Below are 14,083 nucleotides of genomic sequence, written 5' to 3' on the forward strand. Positions count from 1 at the left end.
TCCATATACTCATATACACTTGCATATACTCATATATACATATATACTCACACATACATATATACTTGCATATGCTCATATATACATATATACTTGCATATACTCATATATACATATATACTCATATACACATATATAATCACACATACACTCTGACTCAAAGTCAGTGTCACACACAGACTGTATGTACATGTGTTTTATACACATACACTGGTACATGTACGTGAACAGAGTACATGTACTGAGAGAGAGAGAGAGAGAGAGAGAGAGATATGTTGTGCTCTCTCAGTATGTTTACTTTCTCTCTCTCTCTCTCAACTCTTTTTCCTTTTTAGGTGATGCAGAGATGCAACAACACTCCTCCTCTTCCTCCTCCTCCTCTTCCTCTTCATTCTCTCTTTTCTGATCTTTCTTTTTTGTCCTTCCTCACATTCATCTTTTCTTCCTTCACTTCCTCTCTCTCTCTCTCAGACTGTATATGGTCATGGACTCTCAGTGTTGTGTTAAACACACACACACACACACACACATCTAAATACTTTGATAAATTCTAATGTGTGTACGTTCTCAGTTTATATCCTGATATATGATGTAATATATGTGGATATATATAAATATAATCTCCTGTTTATGGTTCACATGATGTGAAAAATACACTCAGATAAAAAGCTGCTTTATATCTTTAAATGAAGGATGTTGACGTCGTCACTGTTTGTCTTTGTTCAGGTGACATCACACAGAAAGGTTATGAGAAGAAAAGAACCAAGCTGATCGGAGCCTTCTTCCCTCAGTCGCCAGGTAAAACCTGACTCCTCCCCCTTTTCCTTTCACTCAACCACATAAAGAACGGCTTCGGTTGGGGGCGGAGCTTTGTTTAGAACAAAGAAAAACGACAAAAACAACTTTAAAAGTACATTTATAGGAACTCGGGACGATGATGATGATGAGATGTGCACCCACACCAAACCTCATAGAGACAACCAGTGATTTTAACATCACAGCACACAGGAGTTCACAGGAGTTGTTGATCCACTGCTGCCTCCATCACTAACTTACAATGACTGATTTTAGTGAATTCAGCTTTTAAAATATTTAATTTAGACTTAATTCAGTGACACAAAGTGACCACACGAGGCAGCAGAGGACCAGCAGCTCCTGTGTCCCTGTGAGCTAAAATCACTGGTTTTCTCTCTGGGCTTTGGTGTGGGAGAGTGAGTGGTTTACAAACATCAGTTTCCTGTTGTAAAAGTGTAGCAAAGTTAACCTGAAGTGTATTATTCTCTCAGGAATGGACCCTCCCACAGGTCAGGAGAGGAGACCTCCCGTCACCCCGTCTTCGGCGTCACGTTACCATCGCCGCCGCTCGTCAGGATCCAGAGACGAACGCTACAGATCTGGTGAGAAGAAGAAGAAGAACAGAAGTGTGACTGAGATTCTGAGCACAAACCTTTAAAAAAGTCCTTTAAAAAAACATGACTGTGATGTTTGTTTGCAGATGTTCACACAGAGGCCGTCCAGGCCGCGCTGGCCAAACACAAAGAGAGGAAGATGGCCGTGCCCATGCCGTCCAAACGGCGCTCCCTGGTGGTCCAGACCTCCATGGAAGCCTACACACCACCAGGTACACACACACACACACAATCAGCTGATGAATGAATGAGCTTCAGCTACAGAAGGTCAACAAAACCAAGACCAGACCAAGACCCAGGCAGGGTGAGGTCAAGGAAAGGACAAAGACTAGACAAGGACTAAGTCAAGACCAAGACAGTAGAGACCAAGACCAAGACTACACCAAGACCAAGACTATACCAAGACCATACCAAGACCAAGACCATACCAAGACCAAGACTATACCAAGACCATACCAAGACCAAGACCATGCCAAGACCAAGACTACACCAAGACCAAGACCATACCAAGACCAAGACTATACCAAGACCATACCAAGACCAAGACCAAGACTACACCAAGACCAAGACTATACCAAGACCATACCAGGACCAAGACCATGCCAAGACCAAGACTACACCAAGACCAAGACTATACCAAGACCATACCAAGACCAAGACCAAGACTACACCAAGACCAAGACCATACCAAGACCAAGACTATACCAAGACCAAGACTATACCAAGACCAAGACCATACCAAGACCAAGACCATGCCAAGACCAAGACTACACCAAGACCATGCCAAGACCAAGACTACACCAAGACCATGCCAAGACCAAGACTACACCAAGACCATACCAAGACCAAGACCATACCAAGACCAAGACCATACCAAGACCAAGACCAAGACTACATCAAGACCAAGACCATACCAAGACCAAGACTATACCAAGACCAAGACTACACCAAGACCATACCGGGACCATGGAAGTAGAGATAAAGTCAAGTCCAAGGCAGGGTGAGATCAGGGAAAGACCAAGTATGTTTGTGAATAGTTCACTAGGACTGTATGTTTGTGACGACGTCATTCACGTTGTTCATGTCTCTTCCTGCTCAGACACTTCCTCAGGCTCAGAGGGCGAAGGTCAGGGCGACGGCGATGAAGGAGAAGGCGGTGAAGAAGAGGACGGCGAAGGAGGAGGAGGAGGAGGAGGAGGAGGCGGAGGCGGGACCTCGTCCAGTCGAGAAGGAAGCATCAGGATGGAGCACTGGATCAGCCGGGCCATGCACGGCACCTCCTCCACCACCACCACCACCTCCTCCACCGCCTCGTCCTCCTCCACGCGCAGCGGAGGCAGCGGGGCGGCCGCCAGCAGGTTAGCAGACGTCCTGGCGCAGCACGTCCACCATCGCCATCGCCAACAACAACGACAACGCCACCATCACCACCACAAGACGGGTAAGAGGTCGCAGGATGTTCCCTGACCGCTCGCTTCACCTTTACACTGTGAACCTTTCGTCTTTGTTGGGTCAAGTACAAGTTAAGTTAAAGGGTACTTCCTGTTTCGGGTGACCTACTTCCTGTGTGCAGGTCACGGCTTGCAGACGTGTTCAGGGCGTGTCCCTGTATGTCACGTTTGAAGTTTCCATAACCAGGTCCTAACAAGTCTGTCAGTATCTAACCTAACAGTGAGGACAGTAGCGGGCCCAGGACGACGCCCTGTGGAACACCACGTTTAACAGAACACAACGAGTTTGTTTGCATGCACAGGATTTAACCGTCTGACCTGAGATGACAGAATTTATGATATACAGTACACAGTCTGTGTACCTAGTACCTTAAATACTTAGATACTTGAGTAAAAGTACAAGTATGTGACCATGAAATGACTTTGGGAGAAGCTGAAGTCACTTTTTTTGTAAAGTTTATGGAGTTAAGATTGAGCCACGGTGGCTCAGTGGTGAGAGGAGTTATCTTTCATCTGGAATATTGTGGGTTCAATTCCTGACTCTGCTCAGCTACATGTGTCCTTGAGAAAAGACGCTTAAGCCCATGTTGCAGCGTATGAAACTGGTTTTATTTGATAATAAAGGTGGAACAAAGAGACTTCAACATTTCCACATTTGATTTTGATTGATTTTTTAAAACATTTTATCGACCAAACCACGAATCAATCAACGTTTTTCGTCGCAGATTTCCCCGACATCGTCACATCACGACGTACATGTTTCAGTGTAAAGTTCCACTGGTTCATGGAGTGACTTCATGTTTTTGTGTGTGTGAGACTTTTATTTTGAAAACTGAGGTTGCGTTTTCAATGTGGACGGATAGAAATTGAGACTTTTATTTTCAAATCTGTCAAGTTATGTTTTAGAGTGGACTCAGACTTTTATTTTGAAAAGTGTGAGGTTGTGTTTTCGTGTGGACAAACCTTTTAGTAAATCCAGGTAATCTTATTATCGTGAGTTCATAAGAGATTAAAGGTGATGAATTTGACCTGGTTATAGTTGGACATGGTGTCTCAGGTCTGTCTCTGTCTCAGGTCTGTCCCACAGACGCAGAGACAGAGAGACAAAGACAGACAGAGACAGACGTGTCCCTGAATCACCTTCCTCTGCTGCACTGATCTGTATTCAGCTGGTGAAGATGATACTTGTTCATCCTCGTCCTCAGCTGCTCTCTATCCTCATCCTCGTCCTCGTCCTCGTCCTCGTCCTCGTCCTCGTCCTCGTCCTCGTCCTCAGCTGCTCTCTGTCCTCGTCTCTGTCCTCGTCCTCAGCTGATGTGATGAGGTCACTGCAGAGCGGTGGATGAGACGATGAACATATGAATGTCATTAGCATGCTGCGCTGAGCTAGCGCCGCAGCATTGATATTCTGCGTGTGTGTGTGTAGGTGTGTGTGTGTGTGTGCGTGTGTGTGTGAGTAAAGGATTGTGTTTGGTCTCTGGAGATTTACAGTGAATCATGGTCTTCAGAAACACATATTTACTACTTATAATCCACTTATAATTCCAAATTTTACTTAAAATTCCAAAATTTACTTAAAATTCCAAATTATACTTAAAATTCCAAAATATACTTAGAATTCCACAGATTGGTCAGTGTCGCATGTTTTCAGGGATTAAGTCTGGTTTTTTTAACGTTAATCTGCACTTGGACATTGTTAGCTTAGTCTGGGACGTCGCTCTCATGACTCTTCAGTGACGTCACTCTCTGACCAATCAGTGACCTTCAGTGTGTTGACGTTTGTTTATCAGAGAGTCGTCAGCGTATACAGAGACTCTGAGTCAGGTTTCCTGGTTTCTTTGCTCCGTGTAAACAAAGAAATCGTGAAAAGTGAATATTTTTTGGGTTTGTGGACAAAAACGAGAAGTTTTCCGACATTTTGCACTCTGACGTTCTGCCTCTGTGTTTTCCCAGAGAACCACTCTGCTCCTCCGGACGTCACCGGTTACACCAACAACACGACCGGCACAGACGGGATCCAGGTGGAGCGAACGCCCGGCGCCGGGACGGCGACCCAGAGACAGACGCCCAAATACGGCAACGCCGAGCTGATGGAGACTGGAGACGGTGAGAGGAAGAAATCAGCAATCTGCTGCCAAATCAGCAATCTGGATCAGATCCAGTTAAAACTGGGTCTGATGGTAGAGATTCTGATCCTGAACACACTGACCAGATATCATTCATATCTGATGAGGTTTGACAGAGATGGCGTAGTTTGTTTAAAATATAGTTCCCACACCAAAGTCACTCACTCTCCCACATCAAAGTCACTCACTCTCCCACACCAAAGTCACTCACTATCCCACACCAAAGTCACTCACTCTCTCACACCAAAGTCACTCACTCTCTCACACCAAAGTCACTCACTCTCCCACACCAAAGTCACTCACTCTCTCACACCAAAGTCACTCACTCTCTCACCCCAAAGTCACTCACTCTCCCACACCAAATCACTCACTCTCTCACACCAAAGTCACTCACTCTCTCACACCAAAGTCACTCACTCTCTCACACCAAAGTCACTCACTCTCTCACTCCAAAGTCACTCACTCTCCCACACCAAATCACTCACTCTCTCACACCAAAGTCACTCACTCTCCCACACCAAAGTCACTCACTCTCTCACACCAAAGTCACTCACTCTCCCACACCAAAGTCACTCACTCTCTCACACCAATGTCACTCACTCTCTCACACCAAAGTCACTCACTCTCTCACACCAAAGTCACTCACTCTCCCACACCAAAGTCACTCACTCTCCCACACCAAAGTCACTCACTCTCCCACACACCAAAGTCACTCACTCTCCCACACCAAAGTCCATAGAGTAAATCAGTGATTTTAACATCACAGCACACAGGAGTTCACAGGAGTTGTTGATCCACTGCTGCCTCCATCACTAACTTACAATGACTGATTTTAGTGAATTCAGCTTTTAAAATATTTAATTTAGACTTAACTCAGTGACACAAAGTGACCACACGAGGCAGCAGAGGACCAGCAGCTCCTGTGTCCCTGTGAGCTAAAATCGCTGGTTTTCTATGGCGTCATTATAGTGCCATATTCCGCGAGCATAAAAACATAATCAGCGAGCAGAAAGACCACTCTCCGCGCGCTCGCGAACTCTCTCCGCGCGCTCGCGATCTCTCTCCGCAAGCTCGCGGTCACTCTCTACGCTCTCGCTGTTTCTCTCTGTAACTTCTGCTCGCTCGACTTTGCTGACTTTTGGCACTGGGGGGCGGGTATTGAATAGACGCCCCGTAACACCCCCCCTTTCTGATTGGTCACTTAAACGCCTGGGTCAGAGCCAATCCGAGGCAGAGTAGGGCGGGTCATCATTGCAGTTGGTGGCAGAAGAATGTGATTTAGAACGGAGAAAAAATAAGTAAGTAGAGGAACAGACAGATATTTAAATTAAGAACTTGCTTCAAGGGAGGATGGAGGCTCCTTGAAATCAAAGCACATGGGTTATCAAAACAGACTAGACTTTCATAGTTCCCATAGTTTCTGTAGTGGCCGTTTGTCAAACAAATAATGATTTCAAATCAAACTTCAAATTATGTGAATCAAAAGGCCACTGTTGCACAGAATAACCAAAACTAACTACTCACTAAACAAAAATACTAAACTAAACAGCACTAAATAATAACAATAAATAAATAGCTCCAACAGTTTCTATGGAAGCAAAACGTGTCTAACATTTAAACTGAAATGCATTTGCATTTCATGTTAAGAATAATAAATCAATCAATCAACCTATTTTATTAAAATCTCCTTGTCTTTTTCATTTTTATTAAAATGTCCTTTTCTTTTTCATTTTAATTAAGTGAAAGAATGAGTAGTTTTGAAAAAGTCAATTTTATTTATACTACTCATTCTTTCACTTTTTTCTCTGACATCTCCGTCCGCCGTTCTAAATCACATTCTTCTGCCACCAACTGCAATGATGACCCGCCCTACTCTGCCTCGGATTGGCTCTGACCCAGGCGTTTAAGTGACCAATCAGAAAGGAGGGGTGTTACGGGGCGTCTATTCAATACCCGCCCCCCAGTGCCAAAAGTCAGCAAAGTCGAGCGAGCAGAAGTTATAGAGAGAAACAGCAAGAGCGTAGAGAGTGACCACGAGCGTGCGGAGAGAGATCGCGAGCGCGCGGAGAGAGATCGCGAGCGCGCGGAGAGTGGTCTTTCTGCTCGCTGATTATGTTTTTATGCTCGCGGAATATGGCACTATAATGACGCCATAGTTTTCTCTATGGGCTTTGGTGTGGGAGAGTGAGTGGTTTGTTTCTGATAAAATAACCTTGTGTGTGTGTTGCTCAGGTGTTCCCGTCAGCAGCAGAGTTTCAGCCAAAATCCAGCAGCTCGTCAACACGCTGAAGAGACCGAAGCGACCGCCGCTACGAGAGTTCTTCGTCGACGACTTCGAGGAACTCCTGGAGGGTAAAAAAAACCATCACTTTTCTTTACTTTAAATATCTGTAAATAATAGGGAGAGTGAGTGACTTTGGTGTGGGAGAGTGAGTGACTTTGGTGTGGGAGAGTGAGTGGTTTATAAACTTCAGTTTCCTGTTCTAACAGTGAAGATAAAGACGTGAACTAGATTATTCTTGTCCTCTCCTTCAGTCCAGCAGCCTGACCCTAACCAGCCCAGGTCAGAGGGCGCTCAGATGGGGGTCATGCGAGGCGAGCAGCTGGGCGTGGTCACAAACTGGCCCCCCTCTCTGGAGGCGGCCCTGCAGAGGTGGGGCACCATCTCCCCAAAGGCCCCTTGTCTCACCACCATGGACACCAACGGCAGACCTGTCTATGTGCTGAGCTACGGTGAGAGGGTGTGTGTGTGTGTGTGTGTGTGTGTGTGTGTGTGTGTGTGTGTGTGTAAACCAGCCAAATGACAATAATCTGGATTAAATGTGAGCAGTGTTTAGCCTTTCAACGTCCAGCGTAAAGAACATCAACGTACAGTGTGTGTGTGAGATGTGTGTCTGTGTGTGTGTGTGAGACACGTGTGTGTCTGTGTGTGTGTATGAGACGTGTGTGTGTGTGAGAGAGAGACTTGGAGGGTGTGACGTGTGTGTGTGAGAGAGAGACCTGTGTGTGTGAGACGTGTGTGTGTGTTTGATAGTGAGAGTGAGTGTGTGTCTGTGTGTGTGTGTGTGAGAGAGTGTGTGTGTCTGTGCGTGTCTGTGTGTGTTGGGGTGTGTGTGTGTAAGATGTGTGTGTGTGTAAGATGTGTGTGAGTGTGCATGTGTCTGTGTGCATGTGTGTGCATGTGTGTGTGTGTCTGTGTGTCTGTGTGTGTGTGTGTGTAAAGAACAGATGATGTGAACACTCACCAGATTGTGAAATGTCTTCAGCCAGCAATCAGGACACGACAACATGGTGAGACTCTGTGTGTGTGTGTGTGTGTGTGTGTGTGTGTGTGTGTGTGTGTGTGTGTGTGTGTGTGTGTGTGTGTGTGTGTGTGTGTGTGTGTGTGTGTGTGCCGTGCTCTCTCTCTCTCTCTCTCTCTCTCTCTTTTTATCTTTCATTCCTGCATCGTCGTCTCTTTGATCTCCACCGACAGGGACAAACTTGTTTTGTTTTGTTTTCCTGTCGAGTTACACACACACACACACACACACACACACACACACACACACACACACACACACACGTCCTGATGTCCATCGATGTTTGTGAGAAACGCCTCAGGTGAAGACTTCAGATGTTCAGATGTCTTCAGAGAGGACAGATCCACAATCTCCAGACGTCAAATAGAAGATAGAAAATCATAGAAACTCACATCAAAATCACAACATGGAACTTTCTAAAGCAGAAATCTGCAGGAAACACGTGACGCAGCGTCTTCTGTTCAGCAGCCTGCTACAGGAAATGGATGCTAGGCTACATAAAAAAAGGCCAAATTAGCCAAACTGTCACCTGTGAGGTAAGCTAGCATGAGGACAGACATGAAATGACTCGGCTTATAGTTTAGTCCACTAAAAAAGGATTATCTCATCTCTCTTTACCCCGAATAAGCCAAAGAACAAACTTTAAAAAGCTAAAAATTAAAGACAACAAAAGTCCAGTTAAGTCTGCAGCTAGAATTAGCCAAACTGTAGCTACTAGTGGTTGGACATGAAATGACTCAGCATAAACTAAAGACTCAGGCTTTTATAGTGGACAACTAAAGTTAAAGCTAAAGAACAGACTGCAGCTAAACTTGAGGCAAGCTAGCACGAGGAGAGGCTACAGCTAAAATTAGCCAAACTATCACCAGTGAGGTAAGCTAGCACAAGGACATACATGAATCAATCCTTGCTTTGTTTATAAAAGACAGAAGCTAAAGAATAAAAGACAGTAGTCCTGTTAAAGAAAAAAAAAACTACAGCTACAATTAGCTAAACTATCATCTGTAAAATAAGCTAGCATGAGGATGGACATGAACCTGCACCTTTGTTAGTTTTTATATAACCTTTATTTTACCAGGATTATCTAATCCACACCTGCTGTGTTAATCCAACAACAAGCAGAAGAGAAAACTAAAATTCAAAGACAACAAAAGTAACGATTAAGAAAATGGCTACAGCTAACGTTAGCCTAACTATGAGCTGTTAGCGTGTGGCGCAGGATTTCCTGTTCACAGAAATGATGACAAAACACAGAAATTCGAAAAATGAGCAACGTTTAAGCTAAATTCTAAAACATTATGTGCCCACAGTGACCCCTGCTGGACGTCCAGAGCGTCCTCACTGTCCACTCTGTCCTTAAAGCGGGGAAACGTCTCATTTCACAACATGAAAATAATCTCCGTCATTAAATTAAACCACCGCGTTCGGACCGTTTTCTGCGAGATGATATTTTAATCCCGTTTACGGACGTTTACGGTTGTCGTAAACATGAAAATAAACGTATAGAAATGCTCGCTGCTGTCGTTCATTAGCCTCTGCTATGCTAACTCTTCCTGTGTCTTCTTCTTCTTCTTCTTTGTCTCCTCGTCGCATCATCAGTTCTGGAAAATGCGACGCTCGGCTGCTCGTGCAGCGTATCTGCATCTGTCAGAGACTCAGAGACTGAGATTATGGGATTATGGGATAATGGGATGGAGAGAGAGACTCTGCTGTTTAAAGTTTAGCTCAGTATTCGAGCGTTAGCGTTAGCTCGTCCTCGGTCAGAGAAACACAGTTATTCTCCCAGAATATGGCAAACATTTGTTTTGTTTAATTATAATAATACACTCATGTGGACTGTATATAAACTGTGTGTATATATATATATACTGTGTGTATATATACATACAGAGTACAGAGCAGTTAGTGCAGCGCCTCTGTGGTCGTGTCTCTATGTAAAGTATTTCTGTGCACAGATCCAGTTTCACAGAGTCTGTGATTGTTTCCACTCGACTCACAGAGTCAAACCTACGACACGTTTAAATAATAATAAATAATAAAATCAGCGCTGTGATGTCACAGGAATGTGGTTCTTTCTTCATGATTGTTTTTCCTCTCTCTTTATAACATCTGCAGGTGTTTGACCAGAGAACGTCCTCTGTTCTATTATAATAATAATAATAATAATAATAATGGTCTTTCCTCTGTGTGATAACAGTGGTTTATTCTGCTTTGTGTTTGCAGGAAAACTGTGGTCCAGGAGTGTGAAGGTGGCCTATAACCTGCTGCACAGACTGGGAACCAAACAGGAACCACTGGTCAGACCTGGAGACCGGGTGAGTTTAAAAAATAATAAACATTTTTATAATAACAAGTTAAACCACTCACTCTCCCACACCAAAGCCCATAGAGAAAACCAGTGATTTTAGCTCACAGGGACACAGGAGCTGCTGCTCCTCTGCTGCCTCGTGTGGTCACTTTGTGTCACTGATTTATGTCTAAATCAATTATTTTGAAAGCCGAATTTGACAAAATAAGACATTGTAAGTTAGTGATGGAGGCAGCAGTGGATCAACAACTCCTGTGAACTCCTGTGTGCTGTGATGTTAAAATCACTGGTTTACTCTATGGACTTTGGTGTGGGAGAGTGAGTGGTTTACAAACTTCTGTTTCCTGTTGTCAAAGTCTATCTAACAGTGAAGATAAAGACGTGAACATGTTCTTTAAGATATCGTAGAGTTAAACTGATGTGGGTTTGATTCCAGGAGTCTTTTGTTAAAGTGGCTAAATTCCGTTTGTAAACCACTCACTCTCCCACACCAAAGTCCATAGAGTAAATCAGTGATTTTAACAATCAGTGAGTGGTTTATAAAACAACATCATCTGTCTGGTTGCTTATTGTTTTGACACACACACACACACACACACACGCACACACACACACACACACACACACACACACACACTTTCCTCTGAAGTCTCTGAAATTTCCGTTTGTATTAAAACATCACAGAAGGAAAAAAAAGGGATTTTCTACGGGTTTGTGTGTGTGCGTTGCGTGTGTGTGTGTGTGTGTGTGCGTGTGTGTGTGTGTCCTAACATATGGACTTAACTCAACACTGTAACCATGGACACGTGCTGATCATGAAAGGTTACAATCAAAGAGGAAATGAACGTTTTCAGTAACATTGTCACGTGTCCAAGGCCACGCCCACTCTGACCTCTTTTATGTGTGTGTGTATGTGTGTGTGTGTTACAAACTCTATTTCTGTTTAACTGTCGTTTTAATAAGACACACACGCAGAAATTACAGTGTTGTTTGGAAGGAGAATTCTGTGTGTGTGTGTGTGTGTGTGTGTGTGTGTGTGTGTGTGTGTGTGTGTGTGTGTGTGTGTGTGTGTGTGTGTGTGTGTGTGTGTGTGTGTGTGTGTGTGTGTGTGTGTGTGTGTGTGTGTGTGTGTGTGTGTGTGTGTGTGTGTGTGTGTGTGTGTGTGTGTGTGTTTTACTGCCCCAGTGTTTTGAAAGCTAAGGGGTAAAAATGACAGAAATTAAGTTGTTTTTCTGTGAAAGTGGAGGTTTGGTTTCTCTGGTGAAGCCTTCAGGGAAACACTTTGGTTTTGACTTGTTTTGACATTTTTTTAGTGTTTAGTTTAATCGAGTTTGTACGTGACTCGAGTTCCTGTTACACATTTATAACACACTACATGAAATAGTTACTTATGTTAAATTTCATTCAAGGTTTTGGTGACTGTTCATCATCATTTTTGACCAAACTTTCCTGGGCAGCCAGCGGGTGGCAGTGTTGTAAAATATTATTATACATTATTATTATTACTAATATTTGCTTTTCATGATCAGAACTGAAGGTGAAAGTTAAGGTGAAAAAGAACAAAGTTCTTTGTAAAATTTCGACGTAAACGAATGGGACGTTTTTGTCCCTAAGGTGCTGAGTGTGAGTAAAATAACACGAGACAAAAATATATCAAGAAAACAAATATATATTATATATATATTTAATTTAAATCAGTGTTATTTGGAGCTAGTGTCATTATTCCTCTAAAGTGAAACTTAAAAAAAAAAAAGAAAAATACAGAAAAACATTTTTGATTTTATTTTTTAAATCAACATTGTTGGCGGCGAGTGATATTTTCCAGTCGAGTACATGTTAAAGTTTATTATTAATGTAAATGAAAAACAGGCTTTTAAAGAGTTAAATTACTAGAGAATTTATTAGGTTTGATGTTACATGAGTGACGTTAAATAAGGTTTCAAATTAAAAGCATAAATACCGGAATGCAACCTGGGTAATGTGACGTAGTAGGAAGTAGAGGGAAATAATACAAAATAAAACAGAAAACAGACCTTAAATAAGGATTTTAGTGACTTTTTTTTGACAATAATACATTTTAATTGTACTTAAATCTATATTTTTGTAACATTTAGTAATCGGCAAATGAAAGGGAATTAAAATGATTGATTATTTGTTATGTTATATAATTTGGCAGATTGTTATCCTGTGATTTGAGACGTTTTAGACGTGGATTATGAAGCGTCCAGGGTCAGTGTTATTATCTGTGTGGAGTATTTTTTTCAGATCATGATTAAATTTACACTCAGAGAGAATTTTAAAAAAAGCTCTTTCAGCTGCAGGAGGCTGAGGCTCCGCCCCCTGAAACCTGAGCGTCTGCACATGTTAACATTAGTCCAGTTAAAGCATCTTTACAGGTGCACTCAGCACTGACTATACACTCTAATGACACACACACACACACACACATAATCCAGCCGTGTATGTAGAAGCTATTAAGTTGACCTTTAATATCTCGACCAGACGTCTCAGACGGTCTCAGATCAGATTCAGCTGCTGAAACGATGCATGTCCTGTCCTGTTCCATCTGTAGGTGGCGCTGGTGTTCCCAAACAACGACCCCGCCGCGTTCATGGCGGCGTTCTACGGCTGCCTGCTGGCCGAGGTCGTTCCCGTGCCGATAGAAGTTCCTCTGACCAGGAAGGTGAGTGTTCGTCTACGCGATCGTCTACGATGTCTTTGACGTCTTTATTTCACTGTTAGACAGACTTTAACAACAGGAAACTGACGTTTGTAAACCACTCACTCTCCCACACCAAAGCCCATAGAGAAAACCAGTGATTTTAGCTCACAGGGACACAGGAGCTGCTGGTCCTCTGCTGCCTCGTGTGGTCACTTTGTGTCACTGAGGTTAATCTGAACAAAGCCGAATTTTACAAAATCAGTCCTTGTAAGTTAGTGATGGAGGCAGCAGTGGATCAACAACTCCTGTGAACTCCTGTGTGCTGTGATGTTAAAATCACTGATTTACTCTATGGACTTTGGTGTGGGAGAGTGAGTGGTTTACAAACTTCAGTTTCAAGGGAAAATAATCTTTTAAACTAATTAAATCTACATCAGTTTAAGTCTACAACACCTTGAGAACATGTTCACGTCTTTATCTTCACTGTTAGACAGACTTTTCCTTGTGTAAACTGAAGTTTGTAAACCACTCACTCTCCCTGCACCAAAGTCCATAGAGAAAACCAGTGATTTTAACATCACAGAGACACAGGAGTTCACAGGAGTTGTTGATCCACTGCTGCCTCCATCACTAACTTACAATGACTGATTTTGTAAAATTCGGCTTTTAAAAAAACCTTCATTTAGATTAACGTCAGTGACACAAAGTGACCACACGAGGCAGCAGTAGACCAGCAGCTCCTGTGTCCCTGTGAGCTAAAATCACTGGTTTTCTCTATGGGCTTTGGTGTGGGAGAGTGAGTGGTTTACAAACTTCAGTTTCCTT

At 43.2% G+C, this 14,083-nt stretch overlaps 2 protein-coding genes across 2 annotated transcripts in view; one reads left to right on the plus strand and one right to left on the minus strand.

Annotated features, from left to right (window-relative positions):
* Positions 1 to 14,083, minus strand: part of LOC310942586 (tripartite motif-containing protein 16-like) — a gene marked incomplete at its 3' end in the record, with an annotated part of 323,438 nt that overhangs the window by 118,582 nt on the left and 190,773 nt on the right. The gene's annotated exons all lie outside the window — the stretch shown is intronic.
* The window catches only part of dip2cb (disco-interacting protein 2 homolog Cb), a gene marked incomplete at both ends in the record, with an annotated part of 63,277 nt that overhangs the window by 30,021 nt on the left and 19,173 nt on the right, over positions 1 to 14,083 (plus strand). The window contains 9 exons of the mRNA XM_083907550.1: positions 727 to 798; positions 1,287 to 1,397; positions 1,496 to 1,621; positions 2,509 to 2,799; positions 4,814 to 4,966; positions 7,219 to 7,338; positions 7,522 to 7,719; positions 10,512 to 10,603; positions 13,169 to 13,279. Coding sequence (XP_083763676.1) covers positions 727 to 798; positions 1,287 to 1,397; positions 1,496 to 1,621; positions 2,509 to 2,799; positions 4,814 to 4,966; positions 7,219 to 7,338; positions 7,522 to 7,719; positions 10,512 to 10,603; positions 13,169 to 13,279 — 1,274 coding nt within the window. The remainder of the gene's footprint in view (positions 1 to 726; positions 799 to 1,286; positions 1,398 to 1,495; positions 1,622 to 2,508; positions 2,800 to 4,813; positions 4,967 to 7,218; positions 7,339 to 7,521; positions 7,720 to 10,511; positions 10,604 to 13,168; positions 13,280 to 14,083) is intronic.

This window comes from Microchirus variegatus, assembly GCF_963457635.1.
Source record: "Microchirus variegatus genome assembly, chromosome: 21".
Classification (NCBI taxonomy): Eukaryota; Metazoa; Chordata; class Actinopteri; order Pleuronectiformes; family Soleidae; genus Microchirus; species Microchirus variegatus.